The 23,560-nt window shown below is 40.2% G+C and overlaps 1 protein-coding gene across 7 annotated transcripts in view; it reads left to right on the top strand.

The window, feature by feature from the left end:
• Positions 1–23,560, top strand: part of NCKAP5 (NCK associated protein 5) — a 531,557-nt gene that overhangs the window by 242,725 nt on the left and 265,272 nt on the right. For all 7 annotated transcript variants that reach the window (XM_068139093.1, XM_068139094.1, XM_068139096.1 and 4 more), the window contains one exon: positions 16,728–16,801. In XM_068139093.1, the coding sequence (XP_067995194.1) occupies positions 16,728–16,801 (74 nt within the window). The remainder of the gene's footprint in view (positions 1–16,727; positions 16,802–23,560) is intronic.

Genomic DNA, 23,560 nt, shown 5'->3' with positions numbered 1-23,560 from the left:
ATCCAGTGTAAGGGCTTTTTACCTTGAGAGGGGAGCTGCTGAAGTGCACATGATATGCTTTTACATAGAAGTAATTTGAAAGCTTTAAACTGACTATCTCGCTTTTGTTCTTAAAGCTTTTGTAGATGATTTATGAAAAGTGTTATTTCTATTACTCAACCATATGAAAAGAAGCAAATTATCTTATTACATTATGTGGACAGTCAAAAGAAGAGTTAAATGGAGCATATGACTTTCCCTTAAAACATTAATTTTCTTGTGTTGTCTTTAATTTCCTTGATAATGAAATGTGCACAATAGCCACTGGGTATTACTGCATGCAGATAAATTAGATCGTTCCTGATAGATGTAAATCCTCTCCTAGACTTGTCATCAGGATATGATTACTGTAAATTTCTCTGTACATGTGAAATGCCAGTCCCTGAAAACATTTCCTGTTGAAAACAAGAGATTTTCAGAGTCTTTTAATTTAAATGCTGTCAAGCTGATGGCTGTGGAAGTGCTTTTTAAATGAATGATTAAAGACTGTATCTAAAGTTTGAAAATTGCTTTTCCTCCCCTGAATAAGTTTAATTCTGCAGTATCAATGAGACTTGCAGATGCTCAGCACTTTTCACAATGAAGCCATGCAAGATTACATGAGTATGGCTGAGTGGGTACAATGGTTCAGTTTTATGACTATCTTGGTGTCTGTAACACCTTAAAACTGTACTTATTTGGTAGGCTTCTCCTTATGGGAGATGTGAGATCTGAGCAGTTCTTATCAGTTCTGCAGACTTCCCGTGAGAGCTGGACACCCACGCGAGCTGCCCCACCACCTCTGCATGTACTGCTGGGGGCTCTGCCACTGCCTGTGTCCTGAGACAGGGCAGAGCCTTTAGGACTCATCTACTTTTTAAATCAAAATATTTATGAAATGCAAGTTTGTGTAGATAGTTAAGATCCCCTGTACTCTGCTTTGGTTAGGCCACACCTTGAGTACTGTGTCCAGTTCTGGGCCCCTCAGTTTAGGAAGGACATTGAAACACTTGAATGTGTCCAGAGAAGGGCAACAAGGCTGGTGAGAGGCCTTGAACACAAGCCCTATGAGGAGAGGCTGAGGGAGCTGGGATTGTTTAGCTTGGAGAAGAGGAGGCTAAGGGGTGACCTCATTGCCCTCTACAACTACCTTAAAGGTGGCTGTAGCCAGGAAGGGGTTGGCCTCTTCTCCCAGGCAACCAGCACCAGAACAAGGGGACATAGTCTCAAGCTGCGCCAGGGGAGGTTTAGACTCGAGGTGAGGAGAAAGTTCTTCACCGAGCGAGTCATTCATCATTGGAACGGGTTGCCCAGGGAGGTGGTTGAGTCATCGATCCTGGAGGCGTTCAAGAGGAGATTGGACGTGGCACTTGGTGCCATGGTCTAGTCATGGGGTCTGTGTTGATAGATTGGACTCGATGATCCTCGAGGTCCTTTCCAACCTAAGTGATACTGTGATACTGTGATACTGTGAAGATTTGAAAGGGAATATATACCTTATTCTTTAGCACTTTCTGGGCTGGAGTCTGTTTTAACTTTAAGAGTTTCTTACAGTTGTGTTTGTTTTTATTTTTCCTCCTGTGACTTAATACAAGCTCAGTATTTCCAGTCTAGAGTATGCATGCAAACATCTTGAGGCTTATGGAAATGTATCTAAGTTCCCAGCCCTTGCAATCATCAAACATTAAACTGTCTGATTCATACATGGAGCAGCTACTCAGTTCAGATGCAGTATTTCTGCCCTTCTGTTATTGTAAATTATTGCCACTAGTTTTGAACACTCAGAAATATACCAGAACACTCAGCTTCACAAATGCTAGATGACAGCAAGAAGTCAGTATGTGTCAGAGTGTTTATGTAAAATAATTAGTGTCCCCAAATGACTTTTCCCCCCCCAAAAAAAAAACCCCAGTGTTTAAAAATCTTTTTGTCCAATTATTCCATAAAACACACATTAGCAGGGGAGAGGAAAAGGTGATTACCTGGAGTGCCTCTCGTCTGCATTTTGGACTGAGATGCTCTCAGTTAATTCCATCAAGGTCAGCATGATTCCAGCTGCAGCTGACACATCACACCCTTACACACAGGAAATAGGACATCACCTTTGTATAAAACAAAACACTTTTAGGTACAGGATTGATAGGTATTTTGTTTTGATTTATCCTCTGTGTCTCAGACGACTGAGATCCAAGGCTTCTACAGGAAATTGTGTCTATGTCTGTTTCCCAAGAGAGAGACACAGGATCTAAACATAACACAGTCAGCAGCTGAGCAGCAGGTACACTGACCTGACTCAGCACTTGGTGCCACAGATTTTCCAGCTGCTGGTGATAAAGATCTTTAAAATGTAGTTCAGTTAAATGTTGTAAAGAACTTCCAGTAAGATGCAGTTAGTGACAAAAATGAGATTAGCAGAAATACAAAGGTTTATGCTTCTGTTCTCACTGTTAATTCACACTGAATTCCCTGCGGATTGAAAGATTCATGTTTAAGAAATGTGGACAGCCAAGTGTATCACTTGATATTTCACACATAAAATTAAGGGCATTTATGAAGTTGTATTTTTGAATGCTAACTGACAAGATAGCATATAAAACAAAAAGCTATCATGTAATCCGAGTTCTCACTATATACCCTGCATAGCAGTTGACAATGAATATTTATCTAAACAGATACTTTCAAGCCTTTCATGTTGCAATTTGTTTTTTTCAGTCTTATTTGAATGAATGTAATGTTTTGCCATAACAGCAACTAATATCTCTAGGCACACAACGTTTGAGATGGATCTGCAATTTTGTGTGGCAATATTCAACTGCAGAGAAATTATTAGCCTTAACCAGGAGCTAAATTACAGCTTGGAAATCAGTGGCACTGCATTGTACCTGGGAATTCTTAAAGGCTGAATGAAATTAAAGGCCCACTTTAATTTTGCTGAGAAGGAAATAAATCATCTTTAAATTGAATAGTGTCATTACCTTTGTTTAGCATCTGCTGTAGATGGCATACTGAAGTTACAAGTGTTCAGAAAACTGAATTTGGTAATGTATTAGACCTCTTTCAAATGCAGAAGATAATAATGACTATTAATGCAGTTGTTACATGCAGGAATTGAAGGGGGTGTTCTTTGCTTTGTTTGGAACATAAGTGAGGAGGAGAAACTACCCATTTCTATTTTATGAAAACCTCACATTAGGCTCAGTTGCTCCTACACATTAATCTCAATGCTTTGCATCCATATTCACTCAAGTGCAGCATTTTCCTGCTCCATTTCTGACTATGGGTCAGTAAAGGGCTCTCCCAGGATGTCCTCTCCACTGCAGCTGCTTTGAGAGCATGGCTCTAACTTTCAGCTTTCCACCAAAGCATCCTTTTACTCACCTTCCTCAGCTGGTGCACAGCTTACTCTGGCTTTACAAAGGACATGGAGGCCACTGCAAGGCCACAAGCACTATGCCTGTCACTGAGGCCAAGGGAAGAACAGGAGCATTGCACTTATACTAGAACCCATGCCTGCAGGATCTGCACCCAAGCAGCACTCTGTGGTGTCATTTTATATCCCATTTAGTTCATGCGTGCTCTGAGCTTGCCCACTGCCACTACTGTCCCAGTCTGATAGGTCTGTCTGGAAGTGTTTATGGCTTTGGGAGGGGTGACAGGGTTGGAGTTCCAGCCCAGCAAGAAATTGTGTTTTTGTGCTGTCTGTTACACCCAGAATTTGCTGAGAATTAGTGGATATAACTAAAGGCCCTGCTTTGGGGCTTAAGTATTTAACAGCCCTACACAACATAAATGCATGCTTGTATACAGTTTGCTGACACAAATATTCCATTTATTACTCCCTTTCTGGGACTTTACTGAACCTTCTGCTTATAGCTTACCATTAAACATTTTCCTTCCACTAAATCCACTTTCACTAAATCCCCAATATACTTAAAGTTTATCTCCAACCAGTATCACATGATGCTGTCTGGCCTATACACCACTTAGAAAATGCCAAACTTCTTATGATTAATCCCTGACCCCAAGAAAGTCAGGTTACACAGTGCACTTGCCTGTCCTGTGCTGGGACTGCAACCTCCTCTTGTAAGCAGCGACAGGCTGTGGCTGTCAGAGAGCTGCAGAAGTTGGGATCAGATCTTCTTATGGGAAATACGGTTTACAGACTTTATGGATGGTTAGCTTCCTCACACACATGGAACTGAATTGTTACTTACAACAAAATGTGAGGAGGAGGTTCTTCACCATGAGAGTGGTGAAACCCTGGAATGGGTTGTCCAGGGAGGTGGTCGAGGCCCTGTCCCTGGGGGTGTTTAAGAGCAGGCTGGATGAGGCTCTGGCCAGCCTGATCTAGTGTAGGGTGTCCTTGCCCATGGCAGGGGGGTTGGAACTAGATGATCCTTGTGGTCCCTTCCAACCCTGAATGAAACTATGATACTATGAAACTATGAAACTATTTTAGAGTGGGGTTTTTTTCCCCCCACAAATAACTACATGCAGGGCCAAGCCTCTTGCCTGTATGAATGTTTGTATCTTTTTGAACACCCCTTGGAAATTAGTGGGAATTTTGGCTGAAGCAAGAGTGTGAGTCGGGCAACAGTATATAATCATTTTATGCCTTAAACTTCTTTATGTCCTACAATACCCTGAGTTGAAATAGCTGCAAGCCCTGGTGATGACAGTTGACAATGAATGTGCTTCAGGTTGAACATGAGCTGCCAGGACTCCCTGTAAGCACAACTGTGGGTTGTTTAGGATAAAGCTATGAAAATGCATAGCTGTGCTTCTGTGTTAGCTTCTGATTTGTTTCTTTTTTCACAGAATACAGAATAACCAGGTTGGAAAAGATGTTTGAGATGTTCAAGTCCAACCTATCATCCAACACCATCTAATCCACTAAACCATGGCACCAAGTGCCTCATCCAGTCTCTTTTTAAACATTTCCACTGATGGTGACTCCAACACCTCCCTGGGCAGCCCATTACAATGGCCAATCACTCTTTCTGTGAAGAATTTCTTCCTCACCTCCAGCCTAAACCTCCCCTGGTGCAGCTTGAGACTGTCCTCTCGTTCTGACACAGGTTGCCTGGGAGAAGAGACCACCCCCCGCATGGCTACAACCTCCCTTCACATAGTTGTAGACAGCAATAAGGTCTCCCCTGAGCCTCCTCTTCTCCAGGCTAAGCAACCCCAGCTCCCTCAGCCTTTCCTCATTGGACTTGTGCTTGTACCTTCTGAGTTAGTTCCTTAAGTAACCTGAAGTCCACCCTCTGGAAGTCCAGAGTGGAGGTTTTGTTGCTGCCCCTCTTAGCTTGACTGCATATTGAAAACTCAATTATTTCATGGATCCCAGACAGCCTCCAACCACCACATCTCCCACCAGCCCTTCTCTGTTTGTAAAAAGAAGGTCAAGCAAAGCCTTACCCCTGGTAGTCTCACACAGCAGCTGGGATAAGAAGCTATAGAATAATAGAATAGAATAATAAACCAGGTTGGAAGAGACCTTCAAGATCATTGTGTCCAACCCAAAACAGAGAATTCGCCTCTGAGGGGGCACCCAGATCCTCCATACACTCTAAGAACCTTCTAGACTGCCTCCTTTCTGCTGTGTTAAGTTCCCAGCAGATGTCCGGCAGGTTAAAGTCGCCCATAAGAACAAGGTCTGGTGATCTTGAGACAGCCTCTACCTGCCTATAAAATAATTCATCAACCTCTTCATCCTGGTTGGGTGGTATATAATAGACTCCAACCAGGATGTCAGCCTTATTGGCCTTCCTACTAATTCTCACCCACAGGCACTCAACTTGATCATCCTTAATCTCTAGTTCCGTGGCATCTAGAGCCTGCCTGATATACAGGGCCACCCCTCCACCCCTTCTCCCTCACCTGTCTCTCCTGAAGAGCCTGTAGCCATCAATTACAGTGTTCCAGTTATGTGAGTCATCCCACCACGTTTCTGTGATGGCAACTACATCATAACTTTCCTGCTGTAATAAGGCTTCCAGCTCCTCATTTGTTACCCACATACAGAGTGGAAAAGTAAACAAAAGGACAGGGGACATTGAGGTGCATATTTATTTGCATGCTCTGTCATTTTTCTGTGCCTATATGTTTGTGTATCATATAGATGAGATGGATGGATGGATGGATGGATGGATGGATGGATGGATGGATGGATGGATGGATGGATGGGAGGGAGGATTTTTGGATGTCAAGGAAAAAATTTCATCACCAGAACAGCTGTCAAGTCCTAGAACAGGCTGTCCTGAGAAGTAGTGGTGTCACCACCCCTGGAGGTATTTTTAAGACATGCTGATGTGGTGCTTAGGGACATGTTTTAGTCATGGACTTGGTTAACAGGTGAACTTGATCTTAGAGGTCTTTTCCAACCTAAATGATTCTGCACTTCTCAGAGTAGTTCCACTGAATTCAGTGTTCCAGGAAGAGGCATAGTGCTGGAAGCAGTTTCTGTGATTTCCTGAGCATTGCTACATTTTTAAGGCTGAGATAATTTTTTCTGGACTATAAATATGCATGTGCAAGGCCTTGCAAGCAGAGCTGTTGGCATGGAGAGTACTTTTCAAAATGTGCTATAGCAAAGTCCCTCTGTTTAAAAAAATTTGTGGCTAGAGCAGAGCGCCAGGCAGGCAAAAAAGGGATGGCAGGGGAAAGAGTAAAGAACTGTTTGACAGGGAGGTCTCAGATGCTGGTGCTGTGCATTGCTTTTGCTCTCCTCATCTCCAGTTTCTGGTTTCCATCCATCCCTAAAGGGTTGCTAATAAGAGTCTTGCTAAGCCCCAGGTTGCCCTCATACTTAGAGCAGGGGATGGGAGCTTGAAATCCTCACAATTTTTTCTTGCTGAGTTCTGCCTGCTAATGCTTGGGCACCTTTTGGGATCAGCAGATTGATACATCTATAGCATTGTGTTGGGTTTTTATCTCACATTTATATAGTCTAGATATGTGCATACATATTGATAATTTTTACTATGCACTTTTAATAAGAAAATTATTTGACAAATGATCATCTACTGTTTTTTTCTCTTCAATTGTGTTTTAATTAGTTCTTTACTTTGGTTTAATTAAAACTATATGAAGATACACTTGATTTGGGTGTGTGTACCTTGTCCCTTATCAGAAGTTGCCAGAATAAATGTGAGAAGTGATAATGAACCAGTAAAAGAAAAAAAAATGATAGTAGTCTTCAGGTCCCAAGGTGTTTGCTGTTAGGATGGATGATAGCAGTTATTCTGAGAGAGTTAACAAGTCTGATACATTCTGAGAATGAAGCAGCCTTATCTGTGCATCCCAAATGTCTTTAATAAGCCTAGAATTAGATTTCCTAAACTCTGCAATAGATCCCATGAATGTTTCTCTGCCCTTGTTACAACTTCTCTTTAGTCATTGTGAGTCACATGCAAGTGCCATATGTTTGCATAAGTCAAATGCCTCCAGCCAGTAGATCTTCTCCACGTGATGTTGATTTATGTTCATTAAAAACATCCAAGAAATGATTCAGAAATTGTAATTACCTGGTAATGTCAGAAATAGATTAATTAAGTGCTCCAGTGTTTACTCTGCATCTCTATGGCTGCTAACATTCCCGGGCATTTCTTTTTTACAGCATCAGTTTATTTGCTGGGTGAAGTTTATTAATGTAAATTTGATTTGACATAAACAAGACTACAGCTAATTATTTCATGTAAATATACACTCTGGGTAACAGCAAACTTATAAAATTTGCACATCTTGCAGTCTTTTTTCTTCTTTTTTTTTTCCACTCTGCATGTCTGTTTTAGCTGTGGAGCAAATTCCTATTGCCCTAAATAACACAGATGCCTCTTCCTTTGTCAGATTGCTGGAATATAAACAATTCTGTCACTCTGACACCTCCTTGGCTTACAGAGTCATCAAGAACTTTGAACAGCTAGGAGCTGTCACATGTACCACTATGCTGAGCTTTACTTTGTATGTTCATTTTATATCTCACTACATAGACAGGTTTTATACTGACTGAGGACAAGAACTTCCCATATGCTGAGGTAAATTGGAGAGCAGCCCCAGACCTGCCCAGGAGATGTGGTCAGACACTGTGGTGCACCCTGCTTGTCCGTATCCATTCTTCTTCATGGTAAAAATGCAGGGGTTTCCCATTTCCAGATGAAATCCTTGGCTGCTGCAATAGCCTTGTTGATTTTATTTTCTTTTTTTTTTTAAGTTTAGAAGTTCAAAGAGTTATTGAGGCTTTTTCTTCCTCTGGGACTCCCTGCCTGCTACTCAAGATCAGGTCCTACCCAGCCTTCTTAAATTTCATTCACAGTGAGCTATGTTCAGGATACATGGCCATCCATGGAGACTTGGCTTTGTGCAGACTGGTTACCAAAAGAATCTCCTGGTTTGACCCCAAATAAAAATCAAGGGCATCCACCTGTTGATGCTGTAGGACACACTTTTATACAATCCTGGGTTTTGTTCCTGCAGTAACAGTGTGTGCTCCTCCTGTATTGGTCAGTGAGGCTGTTAAGTGATGTTAAAAATTCCACAACTTAGAGAGTGTCTAATAAATTCAAACTTTGCTGGTATGATGTCATCCTATCCCTTTCAAGACAATGCTAGTGAATTCCTTGTAATGCTTTGTATTTGCTTTTACTGATCTATGCTTCTTTCAGGGAAAGAAAATAAGCTAAATACAGCATGGGTTTGCCTGTTTGGACAGAAAACAGAATAATTTCCTCAGTATTTAGTAGAAATGGCAAAACTTCCATAGATTGTTTTTTTCATAGAAACTCAAGGAATGCTAAATTTTTGGAGTAAAAGATATTTGTATAAAAAACTGTCATGTTCTAGACACATGCACTGTACTTAGTCACTCCTGCAGTTCTTTCTGGGTTTCTTTCCTTCCCTTCCTTCCTCTTGCATTTCATCCATCATCCTGGTTTCTGACTTTATTTCCCACTATGGTACTTTATAGTCTATCTTATTCTGACAAACATGCCAGTCAGTCTATCAAATCAGGACTTCATTTTTTTAATAGACTCCAGTTTGAAATCATCTGTCCAAGGACCTATTTTCTGTAAGTGATAGTTTTCATCTATGTGTTTGATCTTAGGAATTTACACTCATCTAATTTATCTTGGGCTCTGTTTCATTGCCCTGAAAGAGGACAGACATTGTACTGTTTTATAAACTGACATTTGTCCTTTAAGTCAGATGTTGCTTAAACCATTAACTGCTTTGAAAGCTAGGGGCTGCTCTGACATGACATCCAGTATGGTGGGTTTCCACTGCCAGAGATTTTCTAGGCCCATGGAAAGCATGGGCATCTGCTGGATCTTCTCCATTACTTTTACCTTGATTCTAATGGCATGGGTTACAGACGTGCAACCTCTGAGTGACATTACAGGGATTGCTGTGGCCTCTGTTTAGTCATCTGGTTTTGGTGAGGAATCAGAACACTGAGAGATCATGTACCTTTGAAGTGAAGCTGTGTGTTCTTGCTAGAAGACAGCAGCCATTCCTTAGAAGGAAAGGTCTTACAAGGGAGATACAGTACTGTATCACTCTGAACTTTGCAGCATCCTACAAGGCTACAGAACTGTCTTGTATCGAAAAAGGCAGAATTCATCAGATTTAGTCCAGCTCAAAACTGCTCTGCTATCTTACTGCCTGAAGCTGTCATCAGGCTTCCCTTTTCCTTTCAGCTTTTGCTGAAACATGTATTTTTGTCTTTTTAGTTTCACTCCTTAGCATCACAGTGTAGCAGCTGGGAAGCTCTGGGATTCTTTCCTTCATTCCAAGTACCAAAATACTCCATTGATTTACTGCAAATCTACTTCAATGTAATTACCTCAATTTAGTCAATTTTGCAGATGTTCTTCTTCCAGAATTTAAGTCTAGCACCGTTGTTTATTTTCCTACCTGCTAGCAATGTCAGGGCCCATGTAGGCTGTATAACTCACATGTACAACCACTGTAACAACAAAGGGTGAGCAACTCCAAGCAGGCATCTGGAAATCTGAATGGTGGTGGTGCTTCTTGCCAAACCTGTTCTTCACCTTCTAGCTCTGGTCTACTCAGCCCAGGAAGAGACCTCACAGAATATTGGTGTCTATATCTCTCACGTACATGTCCACCTGAGCCATGAGATCTGCTTAGAAAATGTCTTCCTGGAAAAGAGGTTTTATAGCTGGTGAAAGATAATGTAACACTCAGGCATTCTCCCTAGCCCCCTGTGGGAATACCAAGCATGAGGTGTCACTGAGCAGCAGAGTACCCACACTGCTATCCCAGAGCTTGTACTACTTTGAGGACAAACTGGCAGGGTTTCTAATGCAGCAGGGCTCTGTATGCCAGCTGCAAACTGGGACAACGTTTCTCTGCAAACTGTCCCTGCTCCCCTCATTCAGAGTGCACAGGGTGTAGAATCTGTCCCTTAGCTAATGAGCTGGTGCTGTTTCAGGCTTTATTAAACTGCTGTCATCCATGGGTAGTGCCATTTAATGGGGTGCAAAGCAGAAGCCAAGCAGCAGGAGGAGGAAAACCCAGCTGATTTTTTTACAAAAACAACTGGCTTCAGATGGGTTGGCAAATCAGTTTTAATCACTGCAGCTGAGATGCAATATGAGCTGCTCACTGAGGCTTAAGTGATTTTGAACAATTAAGAAATTTGCTCAACATATTTATTAAAATAATCAGTACTGTTTTTATCATAATGGTGTAATTCCACACTATGTGCACGTGGGCTCTTGCCAGCCTTCCGCTCCACTGAAGAGGCTCTAAATGTACACTGCCATTCCATTTGTTAATAAAGCTGACAATTAAAGTAACATGCTGAAATCAGGTAAAACATGAATAAATCAGCAGTGATGGCAGTTTAAAGGGATCTTTTCTCAAGCTACGCAGTTTAGCTTTTATTGCTGTTTAGCACCAAAAGTGAACAGTCTCGCCAGGTGTGGTATTGAAGGGAGTGACAAAAATATCTAATCCAAAGAGGTTTTATTTTTTGTTGTACCTGATTTATTTTTAGCCTGCAGCTGACTAATGTTGTCTAAGAGACAGCTCAAATCCTCAGTGCTTTCAGACATGTGAAAAATACAGTCCAGACAAGAATATGTACATATATATATATATATATACATATCTTGGGCTGCTGGACAAAAGCCTATATTCTCTCAGAGGTTTATGCAGCAGGATGATAACAAAAACAAATATTTTGCAAAAGTTACAATATTCTCTGAATGCATCCTTCTAGATCTAAAGCTTTACCCCAGGGCACTCTTCCAAGATCCTTCAAAGATGACTTGTGTCTCCACACTTAGCATAACAGCTTAGATGTTCCCCTCATTGCTTTGCTAACATCATTTCCTAATTGCAGCAGTCTGCTGTTTGGCTACAGACAGCTTTGTTGTTTGATTTCTAATAACCTTTCCCTGTGAAAACATGACTTTTCTGCATTGTAACAGATGACTGGGGGCTCTCTGTGGAGTTCCCTGTCTCCAGGGCTGGATGGCTCCAGATACTTGCAGGAACTTGTCTGTGCATTTATCAGGTTGTTCATTTGGTGTTTTTCTCTACTCCCCAATGACAAACATCCTCCCCTGTGAAGCACAAGAGCCTGAGTCCATGCTGATGCTTTCCTGTCTGGTTTCAAATACAAATATTAGTGGAGTTAAGGGGCAGTGTTGTGGGAGGCTGTATTAGGGCTGTCTGTGGAGTGTCCATACCAGCTGAACCAGGAGTTTGATATTCCAACGAGACACTTTGGGCTCTGCAGGACTGAGAAGGAATTAGTTTTACCACCCACCTCTGCTTCAAAGCCAGTCTGCACAAAGATGAGTGCCAGCCTAGTATGCATCCCGATTTCCCTGTTTTCTGCTCATGCATCTCAGCTGGGCACCTGGGTCCTGTGCTGGAAGCTTGTTCAGGACAGAGAGTTGAGCAGCAGGCAGAGCAGCTGCTGTGTCCCTATATGCCCAGCTGAGGCATGGGGGTTTAGGAGAGCTGGAGTGTTCCTGCTGCAGAATGTCTGTGTACCACCACACCACCACTCACTTCCCAGTGCCCACTGTCCAGTAAGGCACCCAAGCACATGCTTAACTGTGAGCACATGAGTAGCCCTATTGAATTAAGTATGTAATCAAGTGATTTGCTGGATCAACGACTGTATCCCTAATCCCTTTCACATATCACTAAGCTCATTAAACTCTCTTTGATACCAAGCTGTGCAAGTTCCTTAGGAGAGGCAGACTACGTGCTATTTCTTTAGCTTAAATTTATCACCTCCAGCTTCCAGCGAGGGACTCCTGTGTTATAAGCCTGAGGTTGCCCTAAGGGTTTCCTCTGTAACAATGGATGGGAAAATGTTCTGTGTGCTGTCTAAGTTTTGATACCCTGCCCAGCACAACATGGATATGCCAGAACAAATACCCACATAACCAACCAAAATACTGAGCAGTGGATCCTGGGCCCTCGGTGGAGGCACTTCATTTCCTTTCTCTGCCCCTTTTTTCCTGACAGCTGTCCAGCTTAAAGAAAAAAAATAGGCAAAACAATTAAGCATTGCAAAGCTAGATACTTAGTCCTGGCAAAAAACATACTTAGGTAGATTTGTGGACTTGTGCTTCAGCTCAAAACAGTGACAATTTTAGTAAAGCAATTCTCTAATGCTCTCTAAATTAGATGAGCTGGTATGTGACATTTGCATATCAACTCTCCTGGATGCCAGAATCTACACAGCTGTTAGAAACATTTTCTACTGCATTTAAACTTATTACAGAAGGTTTTTCCCCTTAAAACAGTTCAGCTATATGCCATCACAGGAGGATAGATGGAGGAATGAAACCCTTCTGGCTGGAAGCTAACTAATTGAGAAGAAAAAGGACAGCTTCACCTATCATTCTGAAAAGGATTTTATAACAATAAGGTATTTTTTAAAATCATGGACTCCTCAGTAATCCTGCAAGTTGTGAGCAATTGCCAGAGGGGAACTTGAAGCAGAGCCAGTGCAGCTCAGGCTGCCGAGGTCTAGTCCAGTTCTGAGTAACAACATGGGTAGCAATTCCACAACCAGTACCATTGCTATATAATGTCATCAGGTTTATGAAAATACACTAGTGTGGAGTCTCCAGATGTAGATTAAATATGCAGCATCCTTCTGGAAATGTTGCCTTGGCCTTACACAGCCTTACCTCCTCCTGCCTTGTAGGTGCTCAATGTTTAGCCTGCTAGTGGGAACAGGCAGGATGGTGAGCTGCTTCTGAAACCCTGGGGCCACTGTGCTCTCCCATCCTTTCTCTCCTATTTGATTGATCTGTCTTATTAGTTTCTCATATAAGTACCAGTCTTGTCCCTAAATGATTATTATCCCTAGGCAGTTACTGGATCTTGTCTCTGCTTTCATAAGGAAAAGGTGTTTTTCTTATATAAGCGTGGGTCACTTGCATCCTTCTTCCAATAATGCAAACTCCTGAAGTTGTACTCCTGCATCAGAAAATGACACTCCATGTAATTTCTCAGACTAGACTCAAAGCCTTCATGGTGCAAGGATTCAGATAACAAAGCTACAAAATATTTCTGTTATTCCTCTGTGTGTTTTGCACTGGATACTGAGAAATGTCAGATCTTTACTGAATCGTGTACATAGTTCTTGTGAACATAATACTATAGAACCATTTAGGCTGGAAAAGACCTTTTAAGACCATCGAGTCCAAATATAGACAAGTGTGATTATTATGGGGGTTTTCTTACATTTTATACTTTCCCTGAACATGCCAAGTTATTTTAAATCTCAAATGACTGCTGTTTAGTTCATATTAGGTGACCTAACTGTGGCCTTCCAGTATCTGAAGGGGGCCTACAGGAAGGCTGGGGAAGGATTTCTCAGGATCTCAGGTAGTGATAGGACTAGGGGGAATGGAATGAAGCTGGAGGTGGGGAGATTCAGGCTGGAGGTGAGGAGGAGGTTCTTCACCATGAGAGTGGTGAAACCCTGGAATGGGTTGTCCAGGGAGGTGGTTGAGGCCCCGTCCCTGGGGGTGTTTAAGAGCAGGCTGGATGAGGCTCTGTCCAGCCTGGTCTAGTGTGGGGTGTCCCTGCCCATGGCAGGGGGGTTGGAACTAGATGATCCTTGTGGTCCCTTCCAACCCTGAATGATACTATGATACTATGATACTATGATATTGATAAAATGATAACACTGATCCAGGGTTTGCAGAATTTGGCTTGTTGGGACAGCTGATAACAAAAAAAGAATAGAAACCTGTGCTTGGGAATAGAGACCTTGTCTGAAGCAGATGGCTCGCTTTGGAGATGGCTGGCACATGAAAGTGCTGTAGCAGCTTAGAAGAAAGGAGGTACTTCTAATCACAATATTTCTATCAAATCATGGTTGGTTCTTTATTTTTTTTTACATCACTTTTGCAGACTGACAGATTGCACACCCATGAGTTGCAGATTTTCAAGGAGAAATAGAATAACATTGCTGTTTTGCCACAGGAAAAGCTTTATATTAAGACAGCAGTCATACAAGATAAACACATTGCTTTCTTTTTCCTCACTGTCTTTATTTCCAGACAATATTTTTGAGAAAATTGCTTCAGAATGAGTTTTTTATATTATTGTGGTGGAATTATGCAGAAAAAAAAAAAACCACCCTGCTGATCCTATCCTTGCCTGTAGGGCAAAGTGCACTGATGAATAAATCAGGAATATTGTTTAATATTACATGAAAAAGATGTAAAGGTAATAATACTAATTTATACTTGGGTCAATGTAGGAAAAAAAAAAAGTAAGTAAAAAAAGGCAACTTGTTTTAAAGAACTTGGTGCTGCAACTAATCCTCCTTATACATTTGTACATGATATTTTTTCTGAACTGTAGTGTATGTACATTAAAAAAATTACTTGTATTGGCTTAGAAGAGGTTTGCTACTTAATTGATATGGTGTACTTCAAGTAAAACTCAGTTCAGCCAAGTAACAGGGAGAGCAGAAGCCAATGCTGACACTAGAGTCTAATCTAAACAGTCCTGGTAAAAAAACCCAACTATATTAATGCCCCTGAAGTTCATGGCATTTCTCAGGATTTACATTATTTAGTGTTTTCTGCAAGTAACATCTAGAAGATGCATCTATCTACAGCAGTTAGATTAAAATTTAAGCTTGGGGCAACTGCAGAGTTTAATGGAAAGTTTCACAATACCCAAAGGTTTTCAAGCAATGAAGTTTGAACAGGATACGTCTGAGATGCATTTGCACAGGCTTCCGAGGAGCAGCATCTTACTCTTACTTCCCATCCAGGCCAGGGAACATTTCTTTGTGTCACAATAGCCTTGGAGAAAACACCATCTCGCTCTCTCAGTCAGAACAAGAAAATTATTGCTGTGGGCAGAGATGTAGAATCGCTTAGAACAATTCCAGTCAGGAAAAATAAAGATGCACATTTATATGTGCGTTCCTGATCATTAAAATCAGCTAACATCTATCTTCACCTTGAGAAGACATGATGATGTACTGTCCCTGTGGTAGCTATCTCATATTCCTGGTCATGAAGATAAATAGCTTAGAAGGAACAGCTACTTTGCAACAAAATCCCGTAATTGTACACAAAATAAATAAATAATAAGAGTAAAGAAACAACTCCTAATACAAACAAGAACCCCACAGAGTGTTTTTGTGATGAGTCCAAAGCTAAAACAGTGGAACTATAAAAATGGTGCTTTGGTCTCCAGAAAGTGAACAGGGATTCTTTTCCATATACTACTCCAATACTTATTTCCTGAAGGATGAGGTTTGAAACATATTTTTGCTTTGGCAAGATATTTCAAGAGAGTTATATTATTACTGATAGGCTTTCAGAGTAAAAGTAATGTGGCTGTGTTGGTACTGCTGTCATACAGATATATCATATTGTATCATGTTAGTCTGTGGCTTCATCCTGTAGTATTTTATATAAATAACACTGAAGTTGCCTTCCTCCTGGAAATGAAGTGGTGTATTTCTACTACTGATGTATTTCTCTGCTGAGAATAAGCATCATCTCATTGCATTGAGTTTAAAGAATAGGGTTCAATAAAAAATAAATAAATCTAAATTGTTCATCCAATAATGATTATTTACCAGAAATTCTGTCTAGACACAAATGCAGCAGCTTTCATGTAGCTGACATAGCAAGTCATAGCATCTGCAAAAATTGAACTAGAGAAATTACATAGGAGCTGAGTTACAGTTCCATTTTCAAATAGGGTACATGCCATAATATTTTTCATACCATCCATGAAATAAGTATTTTAGTCAAATATTCAGTTCACTTTGATTTATACCTAAAGCAAACAAAATGTGCACCAAAACGGTGGCTGCAGTGTTGAGAAGTGATTTTTTCAGTCTGGTTCCAGGGAAGATAATTCTGGGTTTAGAATATGGATATGTGTTTGTATGTACTTTACTTTACTTGAGCTTCTGGCATATCCTTCTGGCCTCTTGTCTTCCCCTCAAATAATCTCTGACAAGTGTATCAGGCTACTGCCCTGTTCCCTTGGTCTGAATCCAAATTTGGTTTCAATCTAGATATTTACACCATTGTGATTCCTGTGTACTTGGGATAACCTTGGGTACAAAATGAAGGGGGACTCCACAAACTGACTGTCTTTTAGTGAAAATGTTAGAAATATCTTGAGCATTCGAAAACTGAGACCTTTGAATCATTTTTTTTTCATAGGAATACATGGATTCAAACAAGTACATAGAGCACTTAGTGACTCAGCTGGAAGAACAACGCTGGAATTTATGGAGGCAAGTACTATGCATGCACACATGTATTTATGTTGCTATTGTGGAAAAAAATACTGCACTCCATAATGTTCATTCCTGAGTTCAAATAAATGATTGGGTATTTAGTTTCTCCACTTTTTCATGTTTTGTGGGCTAGCAAATCTTACCTAAGTGAATTAAGTAAGGCATCGCACACGAGTTGAATCTTGCCTTTGCTAATCAGGGCAGTTACACACATGCACAGGTTTGCTCATGTTCAGTTTTCTAAGCAGTGGATCCTAACTCGACTTCAGATTCTTTAATTGGGCTGAATTTAAGAAATAGGTTTATATTCTTGAATATTCTCCATTCTGTGCTGAATGGCACAGAAATTATAGCCAAAACCCCAGCATGGCAGCATGAGAAAGTAGGAGTTTTGAATCAAAAGTAAATGTGGCTTTGGAATTTTGCAGTACTCTCAACAGTACAGATTTTTATTTCTTTTCTGTTCATGTTGCTCAGTGTAGGCTGCCCAGACTTAACTGCTTTAAGCAAAGCAGTGATTTCCACATGCTTGTGTGCATCTAGTGGGCATTTTTACTTTGTCTTCCAGCAAATGTTATAACTGTACAAGCACTTCTGAAGATCTCCTGGCAAGATGGCTATAGGACTTTGCAAACCTCCATGCATTCATGTGATTTAGTAAATGTCATCTACTCACAGAGGGTAGTTGTCAGCTCTTGCAAAAAGTTGCTCACTTCATTCCAGACATAGTTTCCTCCTTGCAACAGCAATTTTATTACAGTGGTTTCGCTGCTGTGTTACTGTTGGTGCCTTCATTAGGAAGGATAAGAGGTTGTGCAGTTTGCATTTTTCCAAAGTTGTACTCAGAACAGTGATGTGATGGCAAAAATATCTAAATCTATAGATTGTATTGTATTGTATTGTATTGTATTTCAGCAGTACTCTTCTGTAACTGTTGTCTCAGGGCTGCTCTGATACGAACAGTAAAGATAGTGAAGAAATTACCTCATCTTCAGAAGCCTCAGAAGTCTCACATCTTTAATGAGTTAATTATCTCTTGATCATTTGTAAATTAATTCATCCAGACTTTCCATTTGTATAGAACTGTTATTATCACAGCTGGTCGAAAAAGATCAGCATGACAGTGCTTTGCTGTATTTGCTTGTAATTTGTATTGTCAAAGTATTCAGTACTTATTTATTAACTACTCACTATCTTTACCAAGTAACAAGTGATTGGATGAGAGGTTATGGCCTCCCAATCCCTGAAAATATTCAAGGTGAGGCTTGACAGGGCTCTGGGCATCCTGATCTAGCTGAGGATGCCCCTGCTTACTGCAGAGGGCGTTGGACTAGATGACCTTTGGAGGTCTGTTCCAACGCAGACCATTCTATGATTCTGTGCTGTGCTAGAGAAGGTTTAGATTGGATATTAGGAATTGGTTTTTTCACTGAAAGGGTTGTCACACCTGGGAACAGGCTGCCTAGGGAAGTGGTGGAGTCACCATCTGTGACTGAGTCTCTTTCCCTTTCTGGACCGAGACACCATCCCTGGAGGGATTTAAAATACCTGTAGAAGTGATGCTGAGGGATATCACTTAGTGGTGGACTTAGCAGTGCTCAGTTAACAGTTGGACTCAATGATCTTAAAGGTCTTTTCCAACCTAAACAATTGTATGACTCTGTGATTCCTAGTTTTATAATTACCTGTTAAATTCTTATCTGGGATAACATCTCAGAGAGAGAAAATGGAATGATACCAGTAATGAAACTCATTCAACATTCACAGCCATATAGTTTTGTGGTTTTTTTTTTTCAATGGAACACTTTTTTTTCCTGAAGGCATATGAGCACTGACAATCTTTATTAATACATAGTCAAATATAAAGTAATCTTCAGGGAATAATTTAATCTTCATGGACTGAAACCTATTTCACCTTAGTTCTGATCAAGGAAGAAATAATGATCTGTCCTGATTTTTCAGTTGAATGCCTCTCATGTACAAAAAGCAAAGCAGCTTTGCATATGAGGGTACTAGAGTTGCTATAAATCTCTCAAATTTCTTGACCTATAGGATCTAAAGTAGTATTACAGCATTTACAGCATACAGCATTTATGATATAACCTTATTTATAGGCAAAACTCAGAAAGTTTGTGTTTAACTCCTGTTTTCTATTAAAAGGAGTCAGAATAATTGGCACAAAAAATTAAATGTATATGTAAGATTACACAACTCAGGAGATTCTGTTGGTAAGAATGAAGATGATAACATTATAAGTGGATGATACTACCAGGGTTAAATATAAATGAATAAGGAAAGCCTTAAAAAGTCTTTGTAAAGGTGCAGGGGTAGTGCCTCAGATGTGTTCTGAAAATTCAGTAAGTTTGGAAAACTGAAGACAGCAGTTTATCTTTAATATTAATTTATTTTTAATGTTCATTTAATGGGGTATTGGCATAAAAAATTAAGACTTGCAACAAGGACTAGAAGAAAAACCCTTCTGGTTTTGCCAGTCTTCTCTGAACACTTTATTTCCCTCTTTTAAATCTCTAAGATGGTTCATGGTGAGGATTATGCTAATAGCTCACACAACGCAGGGGCAGTACTAGGCTGTCTACAGCCAGACAGATGTCCTAATAAATCAGCATAGCCCTCTTCTCTGACTTCATTATGCTCTTGATTTGTGACTACCATGATTTTAACCCAGTAGGTCACTGGGCACTGAACCTGACATTGACCGATAACCTCTACTTTACTCTGGGCGAGCTAATAAAAGAGACAGACACAAATTGTGACCATTTAGCTCCTTCAGCATTACTTACAGCCAGGACAGATTTATAGCAGCCAGGCCAAGGCAGAGGAGAGTAAAGCCAATGTCATGGTGTGCATATCAATTTTACATTTCCTTTACATTTCCACATGTACAATGGGACCCTAAAAGACATGTGGGGACAAAAAAAATTCTTTTCATTTTAGAGAATGACTGTTTGTACATGGCATCAGCATCTGCTGTGGAACATTTATGGCTGTAATTGCTGTCCCAAGAGAACTAACCATGGTTAGGTCACTTTTATATAGCTTTCTATTATAACAGACTTCTAGCCCAGCTTCAGATGTTTTCTTCTTTAAAACCTCTGCAGCACTGAGTGAAGCTACTTCACTAGAAGATACAGAGTTTTTCTTCATAGCTTTTCTTACACTGAATATATTGCAGTAATTATGCTCACATGAAGAATGATGAAAGTGATAGCATATTGGACTTGTCAGTGGTTCCCACCATTTCTCAAATTTGAACAAAATAAATTTATCCAACATGAGACAAATTTGACCCCAGTCAATGTAAATCACTGACATTTATCATTGGAAATGATGTCCAATAGTGATTGTGCATCTCAGTGTATCGGCTTGAACAAGAATACTCGTTTATTTTCCCTATCCCACCCAGAAATAACTTTAAAAAGGACAGAATTGGGTCAGGGGTAGGGGATCTCCCTGCAGTGTTGTTTCTCACATAGTTTTAATGCTCTAACCAAGCTAATATGTATGTATAATTTTTATGGCAGACTCATATGGACAAGCAGAAATTTGCTCCTGCAGACTTTGCTAATTGACCTTGACACTTGATCATAATTTTTAGCTCTTGACACATAGATTAGTGACAGTGGTTACTAGTTCCCTTAACAGAAGAAAGTATTTGTATTTCAGCATGGGATACTGGCCTAAGTATGCAAGGCATATGTCAGACACTGTACTGAAGAAATTTCAAGGGAATTTTATTAGCAGTACTACTGGAACCAGGACCAGACCTTTAATCTGTCTTGGTGAAAGCAGGAAGATACGCTGTGCTTCACACATGACTGAATGAAGATTCAACAGCACCTTGCTACAGTAATCAAAAACACAGAGGGAGAGGCCCACAAATGTGCATGGGGACCACATGGCCTTTTTCCAGCTATGTATTTAAAAAACATAGTTCATTAAGTAGATTTGCCATACTTTCATCACAAGCATTAGCATGCTTCTATGCTCCTGGGTTTCATGCTTGTGTACTACAGAGGTGCCAAGTATTAAGCAGGTTGCTTTTGCCTGTAATCATGAACTTCATTGGGAGACCATAATTACTAAATAGCTTTGCAAGAATTCTTAATGGTGAGCACAGATTAAAATAACAACTGTGATTAGCTTTAAACTGCTTGACTAGAAAAGGACTTACCTTAGGGGAATAAGTTGCATGGCAAATAAATGAAAAACCCTATGTATATTAGTGTAATGAAGGCTGTGAAAAAAAACCCCACAACAAATGCTCCCCCAGCTAAATGAGGTCATGTTCTGCACAAGTATCTTTTTCTTGTCAGGGGCTTGGTAAATTTAGCCTGAGCAGAATTAAGGTCAAAGCAGCCATTTTAACCCCTTCTGGAAATTTCTAATAACAAAAGTTGCCTCTGGTCTATGATGCTAACATGAGTTATAGACTACATATGGAATGAGCCATCTTCCAAAACTGTTGTTGTAGCCCATGATCAGCACAGTGCAGTGCAGTGCAGAAGAGCATGAGGCTTCCTTCTTATTTATTTCCTGACTCACCTGTCTTGTCACACCATCTTGGCAATGAACAAAGCCAGGAAAATAAGGTGTTCAGTGCTATTAGCCAACAACAACTGTCTCATCTCTTTCTCAGTCTTTTGGTTTGCTGGGTTGTTTTTGAGGTGGTGGTGGTGTTCAGGTTTTTTGCTATATCTCTACAACACTACTAGATATAGTAGTGGTATTCATGATAAAATTGAAAGATCTATGAAAACACTGATGTATTCCTTTCAGTTTCCTTGGTGCTTGGAGATGAGGCACAGCAGAACCCAGTTTGGCAATTAGGGGTCATTCAGTCACCACAAGTACTCATATGTTTACAACTGACATTATAACATGAGTTATGTCTCTATAAAGCTGAGCCTTCTGATTCCTGACTTTGTATGGGGGGAAAAAAAATCATACAAAAAATGTAGGGAAAACCCACCTAAGGCTACCAGGTTGTGTAAGAGAGTTCACAATGCTGCTGCAGATATGCATTTCTACTAAGGATTAGTATTTGAATATGCACATTAGGAGACCAATTAAAAATGTATCAGATTTCTGACCAAATGTGCTTTTCTTTGGCTGAGTATAAATTTGGACGGTTCAGTGAGCAGTGCAGATGTAGTTACAGACCACAAAAAGCACGGTCATTGTATTATCTGTGCATGAGAACGGCTCACTTCCTCTGACTCCCCAGAACAATGCCTATCTCACACCACAGTTGTTAAAGATACTTTTTCATGACTGAACCGGGTGAGAGTAATGTGAATAAAGACCATACAAAAGAACATGTATTTTACTGTTTGCCTTATCAATCATATTCTTAACAGGATCACAGAAAACGAAGAGAAAATAGGTTAAAGATTACAAATTAACCTTATGGACTATGCAAACCCACTATAAATACTAACTTGGAACCAAGAGAAAAGACTGGGTAGCTGTTAGAACACTTGTTGCAGCTGTAGTGAAAGTAGTGCATAACTGAGTAACTTATCTCAGTGTTCAAATCAATACCAATCACTGTCTTTTAAAACAAGGAAAATAAATGCCTTACAGAAGTTTACCCCACATTTTTTATTGTATCCCCTCAACTTTTTACCTGATCATACATAAATCTCCTTCCACAGTAAGCCATTTAAACCCTGATAGGGCATACTTTTGTGGAGTATTTACTAAATTGACTTGACAGTAAGCTCAACTCAGTGTGCTGTGGTACATGAGAAATATGGCCTGGGTTGATTTTGACATCATACATTCACAACAAGTATTAAAGAATATGAATCTCAGCCCATTCCCTTTAGTCAGAGAACATTCCCATTAACACTGCCCATCATTGCTGCACAAGTCAGGAGTGTCAAGCCTCAATTATGGAAGTTATTACATAAAGGATTTGGAACCATCTGGATAGAAAATAATTTAGATACAAGCCAGTCTCTTTGTATCTGTGCTAAACTACGTAGATTTTAAAACTGTGGGCAAAAGATGGAAAAGTCTTCTTTAAAAAGTAACTTCATATGGTCTTGTTTACAACATTGAATACATTAGCCAATGTTAAATTAAAAAATGTTAATAACATACTGTAATTAATTAGGGATTGGGGTATTTTTGCACAGATGTATGCTTGTCATAATAGCCAGACTGCCTGAGCCACAGATTGATTTGTTTCTTTTAAATTAAAATAAAAAATAGAAGGCCTCGAGCAAAATATATTCTTTAGATATATTTGGTGGAATAAGGATCACAAATGCTCCCTACCAAGTTGAAAGGGAAAAAAAACTCCAGTAGGGAAGTATGTGGAAGGTCTATTTGACATATGGATGTTTGTTAAAAGCAAAAGCTCAGAGTAAATTAGATCCTCATTTGTATGCTGGGAAATGAAATGTATAATCTTGGTGTGGTTCTCCGTTTGTTTTGGATTTGTTGTAAGAACAAGCTCTTTTGTGTATGCAGATATACATGTTATTGTGCTGCCTACTTAGGGATGGGGGAAAAACCATGCTTTCAGACGATTTTATCTGAAGCTAAATGTAAGTGGCTGTTTTTTCATCCATGTCTCCTGAAGTGTAGACTTTGATTCAGGTAGCAGGCACCCAGCATGCCACAGATGCTCAGCACAACTGCTGCATCACTGCCTGAGAGAAACATGGGCTGACCCAACAGGCCTGGCCATGTGGGGAAACGTCAGACCACCTACTCATCTGAAACAGT

The sequence above is a fragment of the Melanerpes formicivorus genome, unplaced genomic scaffold (genome assembly GCF_026170545.1).
Source record: "Melanerpes formicivorus ecotype bairdi unplaced genomic scaffold, bMelFor1.0.p_v2 SCAF_5, whole genome shotgun sequence".
Classification (NCBI taxonomy): domain Eukaryota; kingdom Metazoa; phylum Chordata; class Aves; order Piciformes; family Picidae; genus Melanerpes; species Melanerpes formicivorus.
Note: the sequence above shows the minus strand (reverse complement) of the source record. Positions and strands in the feature narration are given on the sequence as shown.